Raw genomic sequence first — 23179 nt, 5'->3', positions numbered from 1 at the left:
TTCTGGCATGTGTACAAAGTAAAGAGAGGCATAGGTGTAATTACTGCTCTAAGTGAAAATGATCTACCTCTTCCTCCCAAACAATGCCATGCCTTCATTGTTCCTGGCTTTGATTAGAGAAAAAAATACACCTTCTTTTTTTTTGTACAAAGATTATGGGTCTTGGAGGCAAAGAGCTCAGGGTTGGTCCATGGTGAGACTTGGGGAGTAGAATGGCGCTTAACAGCAGAGATGAGATTTGGGCTAGTCTTGAAGAAAGGGTAGGAATCAAAGGACAAGAGAGGATGGGGCAGGCATGTCAGAGGACTGGCAAACAAATTTCGTCAGAATGTGCATTTATAGAATGCTGGTTGGAGGAAGTTGGGAGAAGAAAGAAGGTTATAAGAGTGGGCCACTCTGGCAGGAGTCAGATGATCAATACATTTTTCAATATATTAATTTTATACATAATTACAGGAATGTTTCCTTCAAACTGAGTCTATTTGAAAACTGATTCTCTCTTGAAAATACCCAAGGACTATGTCCCCATGGAGTTCTAGTGAATTTTTATAGATAGTCTGGCATGATCCCAACAATGAACCTGAATTCCATCTTGCACATTTTGTTGTGACTTCCTGTAAGTGGAGACTTAATTATGGAAGCCACAGCTCTGTTGAATTAGGCTATGGGACACCTGGTAGTCCTTGAAGTTTTAAGTGTGGACAGGATGAGCCAGTAGATTTGGTCAGTGGATCTGGTCTGTCAAACTAATGACTAACCAATGAGGCCATTTAGAAGCCAGTAATGTCTGAAACCTGTCCTACAGATCAAGTCTGATTGTGGGAATTTTCATCCAAAGCCTTTGTAAAACACCCATCTACAGAGACATTATGGACAGCATAGAAAATTGATATAATTTCCCTATAGATAAATAGGAGAGGATCAAATATCTTAAGCAGTTGGATTCAATAAATGTTTGAAATTCTAATATGAATACTTATGTTAGGGTAAAAAAAAAGCCAAAGTACACATCTTAGAAGAATAGTTAAGAGGTTCACAATTTGTTGTTTTTCTCAAGAAATGAAGAAATGGGATGTGAAAGGAGGAAGTCTCATACATTGCATAAAGGATTAAATTTATTGGCAGAGATTAGAATCAGGGTCTTGAAACTACCTGGCTGTGTGACTTTAAGTAAGTCATCTGTCTGGATCTCAGTTTCCCTATCTGTAAAATTAGGGGTTTAGATTAAGTGATTTATCTTCTTAATATTCTCCGACTATGTCACCTTCAAAGTACTTTGTGGATGTAAAGTACTGTATAATTTTAATCTGATGGACATCGGGCATCTTCTTTGTACATTTCATTTGTTGGGGATGGTGTTAATTCTACTAAACAATTGAAAACCAATTGATAAAAGAGTTACTTCTTGATATAACCTGATTTGTGAACAGGGGAGTGGGGAGAATACTGGACAAACTATGTGCCCTTGAGCTCTTTTTTTTCTGGATCTCAGTTTCTTTTTTGTAAACTGAGAGGCCTGGACTAAATAGGTATCAAAGGTCCCTTTCATCTCAGATCATAGAGCATAGAATGTCAGAGGTAGAAGAGACCTTTAGATATGTGATCTGGGAGACACCTTAGAACATAGAATGTTGGAGCTGAAAGGGACCTTAGAATATAAACTATGGCAGGTCAAAGGTCCCTTCTAGTTCTATGGTCCCATGTCCCAAGGTCCTTTAAAGTTCTATCATTTTTCATTTTAAGACACATTTGGTTTTAACATGCTATGACTATGATCATATAATCCTTCCTCCTTCATCTATGCTTTTCAGTCTCCCTCTGTGCAACAGTTAGGGTTCCATCACCCTGGATCCCGAGAATTAACAGTTTAATTGCTTGTGCTAATTATAAACAAAACTCTGAACCTGGAGACTCAACCATAAGAGACCTCTGCCCCAGAGGACTGAAGTACATAGACATATGCAAGTTTTTGTCTGATCTCAGCCCCAGTGATCAGTGGTGTGTGCCTCTCCTGCCCTGGAAACCCATAGCAGGTCCACCTTAGCTTGTACCCTGATGCCTACCTCCACCCCATAGCAACTTAGTTTAGGTCAAACCATCTTGCTAGTACAACCTGCGCAAATATTTTGATATCTGAAACCTCTTGATGATCAGAGACATTCTGACTCATCTGTGCCAAAAATTCAAATTCAGGGTCTGACAAAGAATGTACATTTTGCAAAGATTGTTTTTATGTTTTTAAGACTACCTTCTTTTCTTGACCTTGGAAAGCATCCTGGAAAACTGAGACATTTGCCATCTGAGAGCTATGAATCTATCTCTTTGCTGGGCATAGATCCCTTCATTTTCATACCAGTAGGTGGAGGCCCCTGCACGTTAACCATCACAGAAGCCTCCCAAATTCTCATGGAGTCAGGTATGTTGGTCCTAATAAACAACCATTAGTGGGCAGTAGTCACAACCTAGGTAGAAGAGGCTCATAGATGGGAGCCAAAAGTTTCCCGACTCATTCTTAAACAAAATACAGAAAGAGCATTGGTTTTCAAAAATTTTTTAAATTTATCTATTTATTTTTATTTTTCACCTTTCATTTCCACAAGATTTTGAATTCCAAATTTTCTCCCCATCTCTCCCCTCCACCCGCCCCAAGGCAGGATGCATTCTGATTGCCTCTTCCCCAATCTGCCCTCCCTTCTATCACACCCCTCCCTTCCCTTATCCCCATTTCAACTATCTTCTTGTAGGGCAAGATAGATTTCTATACCCCATTATCTGTACATCTTATTTCCCAGTCTCATGTAAAATAAATTTTTAGCATCTATTTTTAAATATTTGAGTTCCAACTTCTCTCCTCTCCTCCCTTTCCACCCATCCTCACTGAGAAGGCAAGCAATTCGATACATTTTATACATTTGTAGTTATGCAAAAGCTTTCATAAAAGTCATGTTGTGAAAGACTATTTCCCTCCATCCTATCTTGTCCTCTATTTACTTCATTCTCTCTTTTGACCCTATCCCTCTTCTAAAGTGTTTGATTCTCATCATCCCCTCCTGCCATTTGCCCTCCCTTCCTTCATTCCCCCACACACCCCTCTTATCACCTTCTCCCCTACTGTCTTGTAGTGTAAGATATATGTTATTCCCTCCTTAAGCCAAGTATGATGAGAGTAAGGTTCACTTTTTCCCTCCCTCTTCACCTCCATTGAAAAAGCTTTTTCTTTCTCTTTTGTGTGAGAGATAATTTGCCCCATTCTGTTTTTCCCTTTATCCTTCCAATATATTCCTCTCTCACCTCTTAATTTTATTTTTTAAGATATGATCCCTTCCTATTCAACTCCAAATTATCCTCTTCCAGATATACCCTAGTTTACCAATTATATTCCTAAAATATGATGCCTCACCTTATGCCCTCTGTCTCTATGTATATAATCCCTCCAACTATCTTAATACTGAGAAAAGTCTCAAGAGTTACAAATGTGATCTTTCCATGTAGGAATGGACACAGTTCAATTTTAATAAGTCCCTTATGATTTCTCTTTCCTGTTTACCTTTTCATACTTCTCTTGATTCTTGTGTTTGAAAATCAAATTTTCTATTCAGCTCTGGTGTTTTTGTCAAGAATGCTTGAAAGTCCTCTATTTCATTGAATTTCCACAATACTTGAATTGTTTCTTTCTGGTTGCTTGCAGTATTTTCTCCAGGTCAAGGAGAAAAATTCAAAGAAAGCTTTGAAATTTCTTTACAATATTCCTAGGAGTTTTCATTTTGGGATCTCTCTCATGAAGTGATTGGTGGATTCTTTCAATATTTATTTTGTTGTCTGGTTCTAGAATATCAGGGCAGTTTTCCCTGATAATTTCTTGAGAGATGATGTCTAAGCTCCTTTTTGTTGATCATGGCTTTCAGGTAGTCCCATAATTTTTAAATTGTCTCTCCTGGATCTATTTTCCAGGTCAGTTGTTTTTCCCATGAGATATTTCACATTGTCTACTATTTTTTCATTCCCTCGGTTTTGTTTTATAATTTCTTGATTTTTCACATAGTCACTAGCTTTCATCTGCTCCATTCTAATCTTTAAGGAATAATTTTCTTCAATGAGCTTTTGGTTTTCCTTTACCATCTGGCCAATTCTGCTTTTTAGGGCATTCTTTTCTTCATTGACTTTTTGAATCTCTTTTGTCATTTGGGTTAGTTCATTTTTTAGTGTTATTTTCTTCAGCATTTTTTGGGGGTCTCCTTTAGCAAGCAGATGACTCATTTTTTATATGTTTCTTGCATTACTCTCACTTCTCTTACTTGATTTTCAAAATCCTTTCTGAGCTCTTCTATAGTCTTCCTCCCTCTGTAATGGGTTCTTTCTTGGGGTATGTGAATTTAAAAAAATATATGTATTTTAGTTACTATATTTCCCCATAATTGCTTTTTTTTGTAGTTCTATGTATTTTATTTTATGAATTTAAAAATATTACTCTAGAAATGAGTTCATAAGCTTCATCATATTGCCAAAGGTGTCCTTGACACCAAAAAATATTCAAAACCTCTATCCTATAGGGTCCCACCCCTTTGCACTCTACCTTCATTCCAAATGCTCAACCAATGGTCAGCTTAAGGACATCTTTCAAACTCTTCATCTCACCTTCATTGGAAAGGCAGCACCTGTAAGTAAAAGTCTTAGTACCTAGGATGGAAGAATTTCTAGATAATTTGGAGCCTGTCTCACATTATGATCTTGTTAAACTTTCCTAGATATCCTTTCCCCCTTTTATAGGACCCATGTTTGCCAATAAACCCTCATCAGAAATAGCATATTTCACCTGTTGAAGACTTGTACTCAGATTTTGTTGTTTGTCCTTAGTTCTCAAAGAGGACCATGATATCAGGAAGATGATATGACTTATAAGTGATTTGGTTTTAAGTGAGGGAGGTTTGTGTCAAGTCACCAGGTCATCCCTTTTCTCTCTGGAGCCATCTGGGTCCAATGTCAAGATGGAGATGGCCCCATCTTTTTTTAAGTCGAGGTCTTACCAAGTTCTCATTTTGAGTGAGACAATTGCTATTCAGCGATTATGGCTGATTGAGAAATTAGCCACAGAATGGCCCCTTTTACCTAATTAAAAACATAATCTGAGAGGAGAGTTTCTGACCAAAACAGAAACAATTACTAGTTACATGCACTGGGAGCCACCAGGCACCACTTAGATGACTACTAAGGGGTACTTGGTCTGGAACCTATTATTGGCCAATCAATGAGAGCCAGAATGAATTGGGTTTAAGGCATGGTCTTTAAGAAAGAAATCTAGCTAGTAAACTTAGTTTCAGCCATCAAAATTTCCATTCCTTTGGGCAGTGTACCCCCAGATAAAGGCATGACACCCCATGTGGAGAGAGAGGAAGGAGGCAAGTGAAAGGGAGAAGGAAGGATATAAGAGGAAGGAGAAAAGAAGGAAACAGAAACAGGAAGAAATGAAGGAAGGAAGGAAGGAAGGGAGGAAGGAAGGGAGCTGAGTTGCCCAAGGAGAAATGGCATTTGGGTCCCCAGTGGGTAGCTTGGACTATTCCAACAAAGTTGTTGTTTGTCCATCATTCTTGAAGAGGACCATGACATCAGAAGATGATGCCATGACTTGCAAGTGAATGGATTTATGTGAGGGAGGACTGTGCAAGGTCACCTGTCTTGCTTTTTCGGCCAGAGTTACCTGTGCCCAGTGGTAAGATATAGATCAGGATGCCTGGAGATGGTCCCTACTTGAACTCAGATATAAAGTCCTGAATCACCCAGCTATTTTCCCCATCCTACATCCAGTCCCATTTTATTAGTTCAGCTATGGTATGATCAAGTTCTTTTTAAAGATTTGTTATAAATTCTTTGTTTAGTGAATCTATTTTGAATTTTGAATATTTCTTGAACCTAGATTTTTTTGATAAATATGTATCTAATATTATTATCAAGATTTTGTTGTGACATAAAAATAAGCAAAATAGCTGAAAACAACTATTGTTATTTTATCTTCTTTTGAATCTTTTTAAAATTTTTTGATATTGTTAATTTGATGTGGTTCTATGAAATTAGCTAACATTTTGCCTCTTTTATTAGTGTTTTCAAAACAGTGACTTGAGAATTTTACTTACAAATACTACAATTGTTTTGAATTTTGCTATTTCTTTAATATTTTTATTCTTGTGCTTAGTTTTTTTAAATTGCACATCCAGTTCTATTCTCTCTCTCTCTCTCTCTCTCTCTCTCTCTCTCTCTCTCTCTCTCTCTCTCTCTCTCTCACTCTCTCTTTCTCAATGTATAAAATATTTGACATTTTCCCTTCAGTTCTATTTTAGCTATTCCTCATCTTCACCTTCTGACTTCCCTGTCTTCCTTCAATTTCAGCTAAAATGCCACCTTCTGTAGGAAGCTTTTTCTGATCCTCCTTAATACTAGTGCCTTCTCTCTGTTGAGTATTTCTAATTTATCCTGTTTGCACATAATTGTTTGTATGCTGGCTCACCTGCTAGATTGTGGTCTTTGTAACCCCAGGGCTTAGCACACAATGTGTCTGGCACATAGTAGGTACTTATGAAATGTCTATTGACTCACTGACTTCAGGCTGAACGACTCTCAGTATCTTTTTCCTCTGAATACTGATTTTGATATCCATTAAGTTAATTTCACAGGTATTACAACCATTGGTCCTATTGGGGATACCCATAATGATTTCCCTTGGAGTCTTAGCCCATGTACAAATGGTCTTTTTTAAAAAAAATCTTACTACCAGCTAGTAAAGTTATTTCTTTTTCCCTCTCTAGTATCCTCCCAGAATCACTACCCAGATTTCTCTCTTCTGCCTTTCATTTGGGATCTTTTATTAATGCAATATAGTGTGGAAATATTTTCACATCAGGAAAGCACAGAGTACCATGGATCAGGGGCCTTTAATATTAATGATTGTTGGATGATGATGACAGTCTGTGGGTCTAGAGCTCCAGAAACAGTCACTGTCTCTGCCCCTGCTGCTGCTGTGGCCACTGTGGGTTCCTCCACCCCCTTCCCCCTCTGCCACCCTGGAGCTGGGGCCTGACCACTCCACTCTCCCTCACTGGTCCCACAGGCCTTTTCCACTGACCTTGCAATTTGTTCTTGGTGTTTTGGGGTCCTGAAGTCTTGAAACTGGCACAGGTATGAGAGATTCAGAATCCCCTAGGCCTGTGCCTGTGCGGCCTATGCTGGACTGAGCCCTGCCCCCTATGTGGCACGATAGACACTTGCCTATGACTTTACAGGCTGTCTTTGACTGGAGATTTGCTTAACTCCCTCATTCTGTGGGTTCTGCAGCTCCAGAATTTCTTTAGAGCCATTTTTTATTAGGTATTTGACTGGGCTTGGGAGCAACATTCTAGAAAGTTCCTACTGTTATTCTGCCATCTTGGCTCCTCCCTGTGACTTTTTTTTCAGTAGATTAGATTGTAGCAATTTCAGTTAATATGTTGTAACGGTCAGTTTTAGCTAAAGGAAATTGCTCAATTAAGAGTCAAGAAGAGTCTTAGAAACCCATTTACATTGCACACAAAATGAGGTTCCTGACTTTTTTGGAATATTTCCAGTTCAGTATTCCTGACCCACATTTGGGAATGGTGGCCATAGTAAATCCATCATGAGATACCATTGTTAATATGGAGATAGGAAGCATGATGTCTCCTCTGAGCTTTTATTAGGCACAAAGATATCTTGATTTACTACCAGAAAAGTTACCATGTAGAAAAAGTTATAGTAGAAAGAGCACTGGCTTGGGATTGGGAGGTCTTACTCCTTAAAAGTTGTGTGACCTTGGACAAATCCCTTAGTCATCCTGTTCCTCAGTTTCCATAGCTGTCAAATGGAGATGCTATCAGCTGCCCTACTTACCTCACAGCTATTGTGCAAAGTCAATGAGACAACATCATATGCTCTAAGATCCCTTTTCCTTTTTCCACCAAAGGACTTAACATTGTGTATTTCATAGAGGTCTTAAAATAAGAGAACCTGGGTTCAAACAGTAGTTTTGAAACTTAGCAAGTTTCTTCTTAATGGGCCTTGGTTTTTTTCTACAGTACAAGAAAGAGTCTAGTTGGACTAGACACTCTCTTCTATCTCTACATCCTGTAAGCCTTTATTATTAGCAACAGTATGACTTAGACAAACTCCATAAAATAGACAAAGAATTCCCTGAAGCCAATCCACTGAGTGGAGGTTTTCAGGCTAGAAGTTCACTGTGGCTGCTTTAGAGTATCCCCAGCCTTCCACTCTTTCTATGGAAGTCTTATAACCAGCAAAGCTTTAATATATCTCTTGCTCTCTTTCCCATCCCACTGTCATTCCTTCCCTAAAGTACGAAGGAATGAAATTTCAAGGGTCCCTTTTTTTAGGAGTAGAACCCTAGTCTGCCCATCCTGTCACTTCATTTTACCCTGTGAGTAATAGCATTGTGCCTCAAACAGAAAAAGGGGAGAGCAGAGAGCTCAGCTGGAGTGTAATCCTGGGGAAACTCTTGCCTTCTTTTTCTCTTTGAGGCTTCTTCTTGCTAGTTGGGGAGCAAGACCATTGTAGTTATCAGGAGAAGCACTATTCTGGGACATTTAGATTTCATCGCTGATAAAAGGAAAGGAAGAATGTCCTGGTAGGCTTCAGTGCTGCTGGTTGAGGTAAGCACTGGGGAAGAAGTTTGCTCTGGGAGGTTCTTGCCTTGTCCCTTTTACTTTTCCACCTTGATCCCACCCTGCTTTTAGCTGTACCTAGAGATCAGTATAGCTACAGTCAAAGAAAAGGCACAATTCCAAGGGAAAAAAAAAATCACATAGAAAATAAAACTTTGTTTAAAATACATTGTTTTAAATTAGGAGTAAGATCTTTCCTAATCAGTTAACTCTCCCCCTGGTGGTAGAGCTTAGAGCACTGACTTTTCTGAATAAAATTTCCATACAACTGTTATATGTTTCATAGAATAACAACCAGGTAGAGAGCATAGACCAGAATCAAAGATGTCTGCTTGAGAATAACAGCTAGCATTTATTTAATACTTGAGATTGGCAAAAACTGTATATTTTCTCATTTCAAACTCAGTCTTTATTTATGATTTTCTCCTCATAGGTAGGAGAAATAAGAAGGAGTCACATGTCATTGGAAACAGCACTGAAGTAACAGAGTTCATTCTCTTGGGACTGACAGATGATCCCAAGCTTCATCTCCCACTCTTCCTGGTGTTTACGTTCATCTATCTTCTCACCCTTGTAGGGAACTTGGGAATGATGGTGCTGATTCATTCTGACTCCCGCCTTCACACTCCAATGTACTTTTTCCTCAGTAATCTTTCCTTTGTAGATTTGGGCTACTCCTCAGCTGTAGCTCCCAAGGTGGCAGCTTCCCTCTACTCAGGGAACAAGGTTATATCCTACTCAGAGTGTGCTGTCCAGTTCTTCTTCTTTGTTGGCTTTGCCACAGTGGAATGCTACCTCTTGGCTTCCATGGCCTACGATCGCCATGCAGCTGTGTGTAAGCCCCTTTACTATACCACCACTATGACAACAGGTATGTGCATTTGCCTGGTCATTGGCTCCTACATTTGTGGTTTTGTGAATGCTTCTATCCATGCAGGAGATACCTTCAGCCTCTCCTTCTGTAACTCTAATGTGGTCCATCACTTTTTCTGTGATATCCCCCCACTCCTGGCTCTCTCTTGCTCAGACACCCACATCAGTGAGTTGGTTGTCTTCTTTGTTGTTGGTTTCAATGTCTTCTTTACTCTCCTGGTCATCTTAATCTCCTACCTGTTCATTTTCATTGCCATCCTAAGGATGCGTTCAGCTGAGGGACGCCAAAAAGCCTTCTCCACCTGTGCCTCCCACCTTACTGCTGTCTTCATTTTCTATGGGACAATCATCTTCATGTACTTACAACCTGGCTCCAGCCACTCCATGGACACTGACAAAATAGCATCTGTCTTCTACACAGTGGTGATCCCCATGTTGAACCCCATGATCTACAGCCTGAGGAACAAAGAAGTAAAAAATGCCCTCATCAAAATGATCAAACAGGTGAAGTTTTCTAGGAATGTTTAAACTTTCCAGCAAATAGAGCTGGAATTTTATCTGGGGCTCTCCTAGTTGGCTTTGACTGAATGGGCCTCAGTTTCTTCATCTCTATATTGAAGGGTGATTGAACTAGATGACCTCTGAGTTCACTTGTAGCTCTAGGTGGATAGTCTTATGAATCTTATGGTGTAACTTCAGTGAAGCAAAAATGAGAACTCTCTCCACTGCCATAGATCTAAAAATCATGGCTAGGCTATGACTTACTATTTAAGTCCTAATGTTTCTCGTGGGGCAACATGGAGGTTAAATGACTTGCTCAGGGTCCCAAAGGAAAACCAAATCCAATTCTGAATTCCAAGCCCTGCCTTCCATGTGCTGTTCCATTCACACTTTCAGTCCAGATTTTATGCTGGGTAAATATAAACTCTTCGAGGCCTTTGCACCTTGGGTAGCAGATTTGGCAATGCTCTCCAAGAATGATTCTCCAGTAGGTGCCTGAGAAAACATCCTTCACACAAGCCTGTGAGCTCACATCACCTGAAATTAGCCAGACCTATTTCACATACACACAATGGATTGTGGGACTCTCTTTGGTCCCATTCATCAAGAATTCTGTTCATTTCCAGATCCTTGCTGCATCTTGATGTTATCTGTTCAGTCTAATTAGCTGCTACTGGGAAGCAGAGGACAGTTGGAAAAGTACCTGCTTATTAAGATAGTAATGACTTGATGATTCAGTTCCCAAGTCCTGCTGCTGTACTGCTCTGGTTCTATGCTTGAAAGTATGTGAATATATGTGCTGGGAGAGTTAATGCTGAATTTTGCATCTCAGTGACTTGACTGATGGAATATGGAGTTCCAATTTATCTCTAACCACAAATATTTAGGAATTTTATTTGTAGAGGAACAAGAGATTAATTCTAATTTTTTTAAACTGCACACAACCATGATAAACTACTTAGGGGCCTAATGACATAGAGAAAGGAATCAGAAGACTGACTTGGGTTTGAGTCTTATCCCTTCCACTTTGCAGCTCTATGTCCTTTAGCAAATCTCTTAACCTCTCTGAGACTCAATATTCTCATTTAAGCCTTAGTTTTCCCAATGTGACCAAAAAGAATGATGCCTGCTCTACTTAACAACATCATAGAATCAGGGTGAAGGTTAAATAAAACAAATAGATGGGAAACATTTTATGCTTTTTTCCTACTTTTTGAGAAGACTGAGAGTCCAAGTTGGCACTTTCAGTAATGGGGTTTTTAAAAGTTCTTCTGTGGTAGGATGACTCATTGTGCATGATGAAGATGAATCCAGGAGAGAGTAGAGAGCTCCATGGGACTGAGCAGCAGGTTTAAAAAGGAGACTTTTATTATCCCCTCGGCAACAATGCAAGAACGTGTAAGGAATCATTTCATGGGGATGACAGCTTTCAGCAAGGGGTCTTGCATATTTTCATGCCTATGCAGTCCAGCACAGCCCTCTTTCACCCTCTAAGGTCCATCACCTGGTATGCACAGAAGCCGCTTCATTACAGCTGTGGTTTACCCTGGGTATCTCCTATATTCAGCTAGGGGAATGTCATGTCAGCCAACAAGCATTTATTGAACACATGCTAGGTGTAAGTATTGGGAAGCCAAAGAAAATAAAAATATGTTGATGTCTTCAAAGGAGCTCATATTAAAAAGGGGAAGACAAGAAACAGATATGTACATATAAGATATATATATAGTGGCAATGGGAGGTAACCTGAAATGGAAGGTATGGGGAGTGGAAGAAACTGGGAAGAAGCACCTTGTGGAAGGTAATATTTGAATTGCGTCTTGCAGGACATCTTCCAGGACAGGCAGGAAGCAGAGATGAAGAGAGTGCATTCCAGGTTTGTTGGAATGAAATGTGAAAATGTACAGTCAGAAGAAACCAAAGAGGTGGAACCAAGATGGCACAGTAAATGCAGGGGACTTGCTCATGCTCTCCTCCAAATACCTCCAAATACCTTTGAGTAATGACTCTAAAGACATTCTAGAGCAGTTCAAGCCACAAAAACAAAGAGTAAAGTAATTTTCCAGCCTTAAACAACTTAAAAGTTCAGCAAGAAATGTCTGTTGCACAGGGTGAGAGAGGAATGCAGTCAATCTTAGGTCACACCAGTGCAGACAGTGTCCCAATAAGCCAGGAGTAGGTCTCAGTTACTGAATCAATGACAACAGTAGTGGTTTCCATACTTGACCCAAACACCAAAAAACAACTTAGAATGTTAGTAGGAAAGGTCTGTTGCACCTGGGTAAGAGTGGAATGCACTCCAGTGCAAGCCACACCTGCACCAGCAAACCAGGATCAGGCCTTGGGAGTCACTGAATTAGTACTTGCTCTCAGCCCACAGACAGTAAGGAGGCTGAACAAATGATCAGGAGATTACAGGGGTCTGATAGCGCTGAGGCAGGACTCTATTGCTTTGCTCATACTCAGATCTGAGTCACAGTCCTGGGTGGCATTCTGAGGACAAGGAGGGGTACTAGAACACCAAAGCCTGTTGCAACCATGGAGGGGGGACCTTCTTCATAGTTCTAGGACAGAAAAGAGTGATTGTGGTTAGTCACAAACCAGAGCACAAGACAGAACAGTAGTAGAGACACCTTCCCTAGATCATATACCTTGGAAGAACTCAAAACTTACAGGTCCATAGAAGTTTCTCTGAAAACAGCCACACAAATACTGTGAAGGTTGGGATGATGTGCTCTTCACCCTGGAAGCAGAGCCCTACTTTACCAAAGAGTTAAAAGTTGAGCAGTAAGCCTGGAAATGAGGAACCCATAGAGAAAAATTCTAACCATACAAAGTTAGTATGGGCACAGGGAAGATCAAAACACTCACTCAGAAGACAACAAATTAAAGTTACTACATCCAATGCCTCAGAGATAAATATGAATTGGTTTCAAGCCATGTAGAGCTCAAAAAGGATATGGAAAACCAAGCAAGAGATGGAGAGGCAAATTTGAGAAAAGAAATGGCAGTGATATAAGAAAGTCATGAAATCTGTGTCAACAGCTTGGTAAAAAAGACAGAAAAAAAGTACTGAAGAAAATAACATCTTGAAAAACAGAGTAGGCCAAATGGTAAATGAGGCCCCAAAAGCCAATGAGGAAAAGAATGTCTTAAAAAGCAGAATTGGCCAAATGGTCAAGGACCTACAAAAGCTCACTGAAGAAAATACTTCTTTAAAAGTTAAAGTGGAGCAAAGGGAAGCTAATGACTTTATGAGACATCAAGAATCAATGAAAAAAAGCCAAAAGAATGAAAAAAATAGAAGACAGTATGAAATATCTAATTGGAAAAACAAAACAAAACAAAATAATTTTCCTGGAAAAAAGAACCAGGCAATTATTGGACTACCTGAAAGTCATAATCAAAAAAGAGCCTAATTATCATCTTTCTAGAAACCATAAAGTAAAACTGCCCTGATATTCCAGAATCTGAAATAAAATAAAAATTGAAAGAAGCAGCTGATCACCTCTTGAAAGAGATTCAAAATGAAAACTGCCAGGAATATATTAGTCAAATTCCAAGGCTCCTAGGTCAAGTAGAAAATACAGCAAGTAGCTTGAAAGAAACAATTTAACTATCATGGGGCCACAGTCAGGATAACACAAGATGTGGTAAATTCTCCATTAAAGGTTTGGAGTATGATATTCTGGAGGGCAAAGGAACTAGGATTACAATCATGAATCCCCTATCCCACCCAACTGAATATGGGAAAAAATGGCTATTCAATCAAATAAAGGACTTTAAAGTATTCCTCATGAAAAGACCAGAGATGAATAGGAAATTAAACTTTCAAATAAAAGACTCAAGAGAAGCATACAATGGTAAACAGGAAAGGGAAATCACAAGGGATTTAATAAGATTAAACTATTTACATTTTTAGGTGGGAAGATGATACCTATGACTCATAGGAATTTCTTCATTACTGAGGCAGAAAGGTGTATTTATATATAGAGAAAAAACAAAGGTGTAAGTTGAAAAAGAAGGGATGATATCTAAAATTAAAAAAATAAAATTTGGGATAAAGAGAGAGGGATACTGGAAGACTAAAAGGAAGACTAAATCGAGGTAAATTGTCTTACATAAAAGAAGCAAGAAAAAGCTTTTCTAGTGGAGGGGAATATGGGGAAGGTAAAGGAGAGTGAATAAACCTTACTCTCATCAGAAATGCTTCAAAGGGGGAATAAAGTACACAATCAATTGGTTATAGAAATCTATCCTATCCTACAAGAAAGTAGGAAGGGAAGGGGAGAAGAGAAGGGTGAAGGTCATAAAAGGGAGAGCAGACTGGCAGAGATGATAGTTAGAAGCAAAACACTTTTGGGGAGGGATAAGGTGAAAGGAGAGACAGAACAGAAGAAATTAGGTGAGGAATAGGATAGAGTGAAATCTAATTAGAAAGAGTAATTGTGAAAAAAATTTTGAAGCAAGTTTCTCTGATAAAGGCCTCATTTCTTAAACCTAGTTTGAGTAAAATTTATAAAAATTAGAGCCATTCCCCAACTGATAAATGATGAAAAGATACATTTCCTATGTCTTCTACTTCTTATTAGATCAAGTAATCAAAGTAATCAAAGCTGTCTGTAGTCATATAGCTAAATGCTCTAATTCACTATTGATTGGAGAAATGAAAACTTAAAACAGTTCTGAGGTTCTGCCTCACATTATTAAATTAACTAATAGGACAGAAAAGATGAAATAATGGATTATGGAGGGGAATGTGGAAAAAATGAGACCTTAATGCACTGGTGTTGAAATTGTCAACTGATTCAATCATTTGATAGAGCAATTTATTACTATGTTCAATGGACTGTAAAACATGCACACTGTTTGAAGTAGCAGTATCACTACTAGATCTGCATCCCCAAAATGATAAAAAATCAAAAAAGAAAAAGCACCTATATGTAAAAATATTTATTGTAGATCTTTTCTGGTGGCAAAGAATTGGAAACTGAGGGGATGTTCATTAACTGGGGAATGACTGAACAAATTTTGGTAAATGGCTGTGATGGAGTACTATTGTTATATAAAACATGACAAGAAGAATGCTCTCAGAAAATCCTGGACTTGCATGAACTGATGCAAACTGAAATATACTATGTACTAAATAACAGCTGTATTGTAAGATGAACAGTTGTAAATGACTTAGCTTTTCTTAGCAATACCATGATCTAAGACAATTCTTAAGGACTTATGATGAAAAATGCTGTCTATATGCTGCCAAAAAAAGAGCTGATGGTATCTGAACACACATTGAAGCATAAGTTTTTTGCTTTCTAAAATTGTTCTTGATGGTTTTATTTTGTTTTTGATCTATGTTTTCTTTCACAATATAATAATTATGGTAATGCTTTGCATGGGTACTCCTGTATAACTTAAATCAAATTGTTTTCAGTAATGTGGAGTAGGCAGGGAAGAAAGGAGAGGATTCAGAACTGAAAGTTTGAAAAATGAATGTAAAAGATTGTTTTTAAATGTAACTGGGGAAAAATAAAATTCTAAAGAAAAAAAGAATAAAGGGGACAATGCAGAGTTCGGTGTTACAGTGTGATATTAAAAGAAAACCTTATCACCTACCCAGCAAAACTGAGTATAATACTTCAGGGGAAAAATTGGTCTTTCAATGAAATAGAGGATTTTCAAGCATTCTTGATGAAAAGACCAGAGCTGAAAAGAAAATTTGACTTTCAAACACAAGAATGAAGAGAACCATGAAAAGGTGAAGAGCAAAGAGAAGTCATAAGGGACTTTCTAAAGTTGAACTGTTTACATTCCTTCATGGAAAGACAATATTTGTAACTCTTGAAATATTTCAGTATCTGGGTAGTGGGTGGGATTACACACACACACACACATGCACACATGCACACATACATAGAGACAGAGTGCACAGAGTGAATTGAAGAGGATGGGATCATATCTTAAAAAAAATGAAATCAAGCGGTGAGAGAGAAATATATTGGGAGGAGAAAGGGAGAAATGGAATGGGGCAAATTATCTCTCATAAAAGAGGCAAGCAAAAGACTCATTAGTGGAGGGATAAAGAGGGGAGGTGAGAGAAAACATGAAGTCTACTCTCATCACATTCCACTAAAGGAAAGAATAAAATGCACACTCATTTTGGTAGGAAAACCTATCTCACAATACAGGAAAGTGGGGGATAAGGGTGGGGGGGATGATAGAAGGGAGGGCATGGGGATGAGAGTGCAATTTGAGGTCGACACTCGTGGGGAGGGATAGGATCAAAAGAGAATAGAAGTAATGGGGGACAGGATAGGATGGAGGGAAATATAGTTAGTCCTATACAACACAACTATTATGGAAGTCATTTGCAAAACTGCACAGATTTGGCCTATATTGAATTGCTTGCTTTCCGAAGGGAAGGTGGGGAGGGAGGGAGGTAAATAAGTTGGAACTCAAAGTGTTAGGATCAACTGTCGAGTAATGTTCTTGCCACTAGGAAATAAGAAATACAGGTAAAGGGGTATAGAAAGCTATCTGGCCCTACAGGACAAAAGAGAAGATGGAGACAAGGGCAGAGAGGGATGATAGAAGAGAGAGCAGATTGTTCATAGGGGCAATTAGAATGCTTGGTGTTTGGGGGGGGGGAGGGGATAAAAGGGGAGAAAATCTGTAACCCAAAATTTTTGTGAAAATGAATGTTAAAAGTCAAATAAATAAATTTAATTATTAAACAAAAAAAAAAGATAAAAGAAAACCTTAGCACAGTAGTTTATGGAATGGACTGGGAGTTTGGGGAACACGGTTCTAGTCCTGGTGCTGCTGTTGCCAACTCCCCTTGTGGTCTTGGGCAACCTACTTCACCTTTCTTGGTTTTATGTTTCTGTCATCGCAAAATGAAGTGAATTGTTTCTGAGTTTCTTTCCAGCTCCAGAGGATGCAAGGGTTTACTTGGAATCAGAAAGACCTGGCTTTAAATCTTTTCTCTGACCCTTACTATTTGTATTGTCATGGATAAATCATTTCAACTCCTGCTTTTAAGTTTAAAGTCTATTCTTAACATTTTCTTCATCACTTTTTAAGTCTAAACAATCAACACAATAATAATACAAGGGCTTATATGAAGCATTTTCCCAAGGCCATAAAGATAGTTAGTAACAGCACTAGGACCAGACCCATGGGCCTCTTCTCCAAGTTCAGTTCTTACTCTCCTAGCCCATTGGAAGTCTTTGATCATTGCCTATGGGCAAATGGTTCTTCATTGTTTTTACCTGAGTTCTGATAGAAAACTGGATATGTCCAAGGTCATACATCTCTTTTATAGGTAATGACAAGAATGTTGCCTTCTAATTGAGCCAAGCTGAAAGCTGATTCTCTTGGGAGAGTACCCAATGATTATGTCCTTATGGAGTTCCAATGTATTTTTATAGAAAGTCTAGTGTGAACCCAGCAATGAGGCTGAGCATAGGAATTCCATCTTGTATATGTCCTTGTGACTTATTGTAAGTGGAGTCTTAATTATGGGAACCATAACTGTGCTGAATTAGGCTGTAGGAGACCTAGTAGTCCTTGAAGTTTTAAATGTGGACAGGACAGGCCCAGGTTTAGTGGATTTGGTCTGTCAAACTAATGACTAACCAGTGAGACCACTTAGAGGCTAACCATGTCAAAAACCCTTAGAAGTCAAGTCTGATTGTACAAATTTTCATCCAAAGCTTTTGTAAAATATCTGTCTACAGAAACCTTATGGATAGCTTGCAAAATTGATATGATTTCCCTTTACAGGGATGGGAGAGTATCAAATATCTTACCCAGTTGGAGTCCATATATGACTGAAATTCAAATCTGAACGCTTATTTTAGGGTTTAAGAGAAACCAAAGTACACATTTTAGAAGAAGAGTTAAAAAGTCTACAATTTGATGTTTTTCTCCCACCCGTACATGGAAAGCAAGGTGTTTCAATCAAGATGTTTGACCTGTATTTTATCTGTTGACAGAAAACCAGTATCTTGACAGGTTAGAAAAGTGGGTTTATGTTAGCATGATGGGATATAATAGGATTTAACTTGGAGTTGAAAACTTCAGTTTCAAAAAAAGATCCATAAAAACAAGTTAGGGAGGTCTTCTTAGAAGTTTATTTGAAAAAGATCTCAGGATTCTGGTAGATTGTAAGCCCAATGAGGCCACAATGTGGTATACTTGAAGGCAATGCTGGACAACTGTGAGAAGGATAATTTCCATGGATAGAGAAGTGAAAATATCAACATATTCTTCCCTAGTCTTATAACATCTTGAGTATCACACAGGTATCATATTTTAGGAATATAATTGGTAAACTAGGGTATATCTGGAAGAGGATAATTTGGGTGGTAAGGTCCCTTGAGTTAATGTTACATGGAAGGAAATGGAAATGCTTACTTTTCCCTCAACTGTGGTCTTCCTCACCCTCAGCCCTCTTTTTCCCTGGTTTGGCAAAAAGAGGACTTTATCACTGTAGTTCTATTTTTTTCATTCTTTGATTTTGTTTGACTGGTTCTTGATGTTTCATAGAGTTATTATTAGCTTTCACTTGCCCAATTCCAGTTTTTAATGAATCACTTTCTTTAGTTATCTTTTGTGTCTCTTTTTTCATTTGGTCAATCCAACTTTTCAAGGAGTTCTTTTCTTCACTGTACTTTTTTCCTTTTAGTCAATTCTATTTTTAAAGAAATTGTTCAATTTTTATTCTACCTCTTTTATTTGACTTAAAATCCTTCTTGAGTTCTGCCAAGAAGGGTTTGTAGGTTTAAGACCAGTTCAAATTTCCTATCAGGTTTCAGATGTGGTTATATTGACCATGTTGTGCTCTTCTCAATTTGTGTTTTTATATTATCTTTCACCCAAATATTTCTCTATGGTCATTGTTTTTCTTTGATTCTTCTTCCTCACATTGTTTGCCTTTTTCTAGGCTTTTAAATCTGATCTCTACTTCTGGGACCCAGAGGGCATTGTCCCAGATTTCTTGTGTTAGGTGCTAGGGGCCTGATTACTGATTTTCTGTATTGCAGCCTCAGGTGCTGACTGCTGGATATCATAGTGCTGGTAGTTTGGTACTGAGCTGGAGCTGCTGGTGGTGGCTGGTGTGAGTATGATGTTGGCACTTGCCTGCTTCTCCACCCTGGGGATCATGATCTCCTGCTGGTCCTATGAGGTGGGGATTGCAGCTGGCTTGCTGGACTATCTTCCATCCTGTGCCATTCCCAATGAGTGACAGCAAGGGGGACATTTCTCATTAATCCCCCTAGCCTCCCATGCTAAAACACTGCTGCTATACCCCATCTTTCTGTTGGCTCCACTATTCCAGGATTTTTTCTGGGGCAATCTTCTCAGGGTTTTTCAAAGTCTGTAAGGGAGGTTAAGAGTGACTTATTTCTTACTCCACTCTTTTAGATCCCAGAAATTTACAGAGGTCCCTTTGTTGCTTTTAAAAGAGGATTTTGAACTCCCGATCTCTTAATTGGCTTCTTTGAATTGTCCCTGAAAATCCATCAGCTGGTAGCAGTTCTTTTTTTAAGAACAAATCCATAGTGGAAATTGAGATGAAGAAAGGCTATGCCTTATCCAAGAGAAACTTCCTGAGCATTCCATGAAAGGAAGAAAAGGAGTTTAAGCAATGAAGAATTGTGAGTTGCCCCTTTGACTCATGTGTCCCTTAAGCCTGAGTCTACTTTCCCCCTGGACTCTCTAAGTACCTGTATGATAACATGTTACTGACTTTGAGGGAAATATTTTGTACCAACTATTCTTATCATATTAACTTAGTAAATTATCCCTTTCTAAAAGTTAATTGAGATTAAGTGATATCAATTGATAATCATTAGAGGAAACACACTGATGGGGGCTTGCGAGCAATAACTTTAAAAACCAGTCCCTCAGTGCTAACATGAGCCCTGGGGAGACATAGTAGCTACACTCTAAGACTTAACTTGTAAGGGTGAGTATGAATAGGAGTTCTGAGCACATGCTATATGTATGAAAAACAGAGTTCAATACAATAGAACAGATGTCAGAAACAAAGTGATACTAAATATACAAATGAAGGATCTAGAAAATAAGAGATGAAAAAGCTACTTGAATTAAGATGATTATCTTTCATAATAGAAGTACCAATGTGAACGACTGAATACTCAAAGGAATGAAGACAACAGATGGTTAGAGTGATCCAAGGTTGAGCCTTGGCTGAGAATTATTAGGGGCATAACAAAAGGACTAGGGATTCAAGAGAGGCAGACAGTGTAGGATTGAATTGTCTCATCAAGGAGTCAAGACAGGGAGAAGAGAAGAGATTGGCTAGTGCAGGGGAGATGGCCTGTGAATGGTCAAGGGATTGGAGACCACGATGTGAATGAAGAGTAGAATTATGTAAAGGAAGATTGAGGGAAAGTATAAGAGCCAATAGGTTATGGTTGGATAAAGGAATTTCAGAATTCTTGACCTTGCACGAGTAAATTTTGGGCTTATGGCAAAATCAATGATATGGCCATCTTTCTGTGAGGCAGGGTGATGAACTTGGTAATAGGAAGTGATTAGGTTCAGAAACCAGGTGTTCAGGATAACTGAAAGAGAATCAATATGAATGTTCAAGTCTGGTGATATGAGGTAAGAGTTGAGGAGGAGAGAAATCATTGTAAGTCAGGCATCAAACTCTTTAAGGGAGGAGGGAGAAGGATCTGGGAATTTGTAGATAATAATTTCAGGATTTTGATTGAGTGTAGAAATGAATATCATGAACCTTAGTGGAAGTGAGGCTATTGAGAATTGGAGAAAGAAGGAGAAAGTGAAAATGGCAATGAAGAGTAAGGAACATTCTAACTCCCCTTCCTCAACCAGTGAGCTGAGGAGAATGAGAAAAGCTGCAGCCAGCATTGCAAAGTGTGACCAAGAAAGCTGTGTCATTAAGAGTGAAACCAGGTTTCAGCATAATGGAATAGACAGCAAGAATGGGAGAGGAAATGTTTTAAGATAATGGGAAGTTTGTTGCCTATGGAACAAGCATTCCAGAAGGCAGTGAAAGGGCTGGGTGGAGTGAGGATTAAACTTTGGGGTGGAGGGGTTAAGGAGGGTGGCAATAAGAAACAGGGTAGTAGGGGGTGTGGCACAGCATTTGGATGATGATTTATAGGAGTTCAGAGGTCACTGGGATATGAAGATTATTTCCAGGTGAGAGAATGATCCTCATTGAGTGGAGAAAACCACTCTTCTGTACTCAAAAAACAGGCACAGCAGCAGATGGATGCCTGAAGTCAAGGGGATAATTGCTCTTTGTTTTGAAGGGTTTTTGGATTGATAATGAAATTATGAAAGAGGATTAGGTATGCCCAGTTCTTTGAGTACTGGCTAGGAAATCCCACGGTGGCTGTGGGAAGTAGGCTGCAGCTTTTGAGTCCAAGTGGTGAGGGGATGGGTAGGGGAATGGTATGGGAAAGAGGTTCAGGATGGGGAGACATGAACAATATTACTCAGAACCATGGATTAGGGCTGGGAGCACTTGGCAGCAAGAAGCTGGTGGGAATTAAAAAGCGCTAGGGGACAGGAGTCTGAGGTCTCATTTTTACATGTTTTTGGTGGATAGGGGAAAGAGAGTAACTGTAATCTATGCCACCTTGAGGATAGTTCATTAACCTATTGAAATCACCTCTAAGATGTTGGTAAAACTTTAAAGTTAATTGTCTACACTATCTCAAAATTATTAGCACCTTTTTTGCATTCTGCTTGTCTGAAATTTGTGTGGAATTTACATATCACATGACCAGGAACCTTGAGGAGCCATACCTAGATGTTTTCTGCTGATTCAGAACACATTACCAGGATGTGAACTTTGGGTAATGTATGCTACACTTTGTAAATTATGATCCTTTGATTTGGGGGACAGTTTGTATATGACTTCCAAATTCCCCTTTGTAAATCTAATTGTATCTTTATAATGGCTACTTATAAACTTACTCCATTGCCTGGGGCAGGGACTGTCAGGGGGACCAGAATAAGATACAATTTACAGGCAGTTCTCCACATTCCAGTTGAGAGACTGGGCTAGAAGGAGAGGATAGATATTGCCTTCTATGGAAAGGGTTGCTTTGGGGGACACTGGAGGGATACAGCTCCCAGCAGTCTTTGCTCAGGGACACACTGCCTACAGCAGGAGTTGGAAGGCCCTGGGTCCTAATTCATGTTGTAGCGGGTGAGTAGTGTCTAAGGTCTTGTCTTCTGAGATGTCTGGTGATGAGGGAGTAACAGGAAATGGTAGATTCCCTTCCTCCTGTTTCCAAGCCCAGTGATCTATCCCCTGAGCCACCTAACTGCCCTAGGGTTGTTATTACAATCAAGAAATGAAGACAAGGGGTATGAAAGGAGATGCATTAGACAGAGGATTAGATTTAGTGGCAGAGACTAGAATCAGGGTGTTGAAACTTCCCCTGTCTGTCTGACTTTGGGTCATTCATCTGTCTGGGTCTGTTTCCCTATCTATGAAATTAGAGGTTTGGACTAAGTGATCTATCTTCTTAATATTCTCTGACTATATCACATTCAAAGTGCTTTATTGATGTAAAGTGTTCTAAAGTTTTAATCTACACATCATTATACATCTTCCTTGTAATTTCATGTTTTTGAGGTGTTTATTCTACCAAACAATTGCAAACCTGTTGCTAAAAGAGCTCCTTCTTGAGATATCCTGATTGGTGATTTTTAGAGTAAGGACACTGGACAAACCACGTGCCTTTGAAGTCTTCTTTCTGGAATTTAGTTTCTTTTTTGTAAATTGAAAGGCCTGGATTTAATCAGAACCAAAGGTAACTTTCAGTTTAGATCATAGAGTATAAAATGTCAGAGGTAGAGGAGACGTTAGAATATAGAGTGTGTGAACTGGGAGGGACCTAAGAACATAGGATGTTGGAGCTGAATGGGAGCTTAGAATGCAGAACATAGAATGTCACAGATTCTTTCTGGTTCTAACGTCCTATTTCCCAAGGTCATTGAAAGTTCACTCATTTTTCATTTTAAGACACAATTAGGGCTAACTATGATACTTCCTGGTTCATCTATGCTTTTCAGTTTCCCTTTGTGCAACAATTAGGGTTACATCACCC

The 23179-nt window shown here is 39.0% G+C and overlaps 1 protein-coding gene across 1 annotated transcript; it reads left to right on the top strand.

Moving 5' to 3' along the window:
* The first annotated feature begins 212 nt into the window (after window positions 1–212).
* LOC140522070 (olfactory receptor 5B21-like) lies at window positions 213–10082 on the top strand. Its single transcript, XM_072637111.1, has 3 exons — window positions 213–260; window positions 2272–2416; window positions 9088–10082. Exons 1-3 carry the CDS (start codon window positions 213–215, stop codon window positions 10080–10082), a joined length of 1188 nt encoding a protein of 395 aa, XP_072493212.1.
* Window positions 10083–23179: the final 13097 nt, after the last annotated feature.

This window comes from Notamacropus eugenii, chromosome 2 (genome assembly GCF_028372415.1).
Source record: "Notamacropus eugenii isolate mMacEug1 chromosome 2, mMacEug1.pri_v2, whole genome shotgun sequence".
NCBI classification, from domain to species: domain Eukaryota; kingdom Metazoa; phylum Chordata; class Mammalia; order Diprotodontia; family Macropodidae; genus Notamacropus; species Notamacropus eugenii.
Note: the sequence above shows the minus strand (reverse complement) of the source record. Positions and strands in the feature narration are given on the sequence as shown.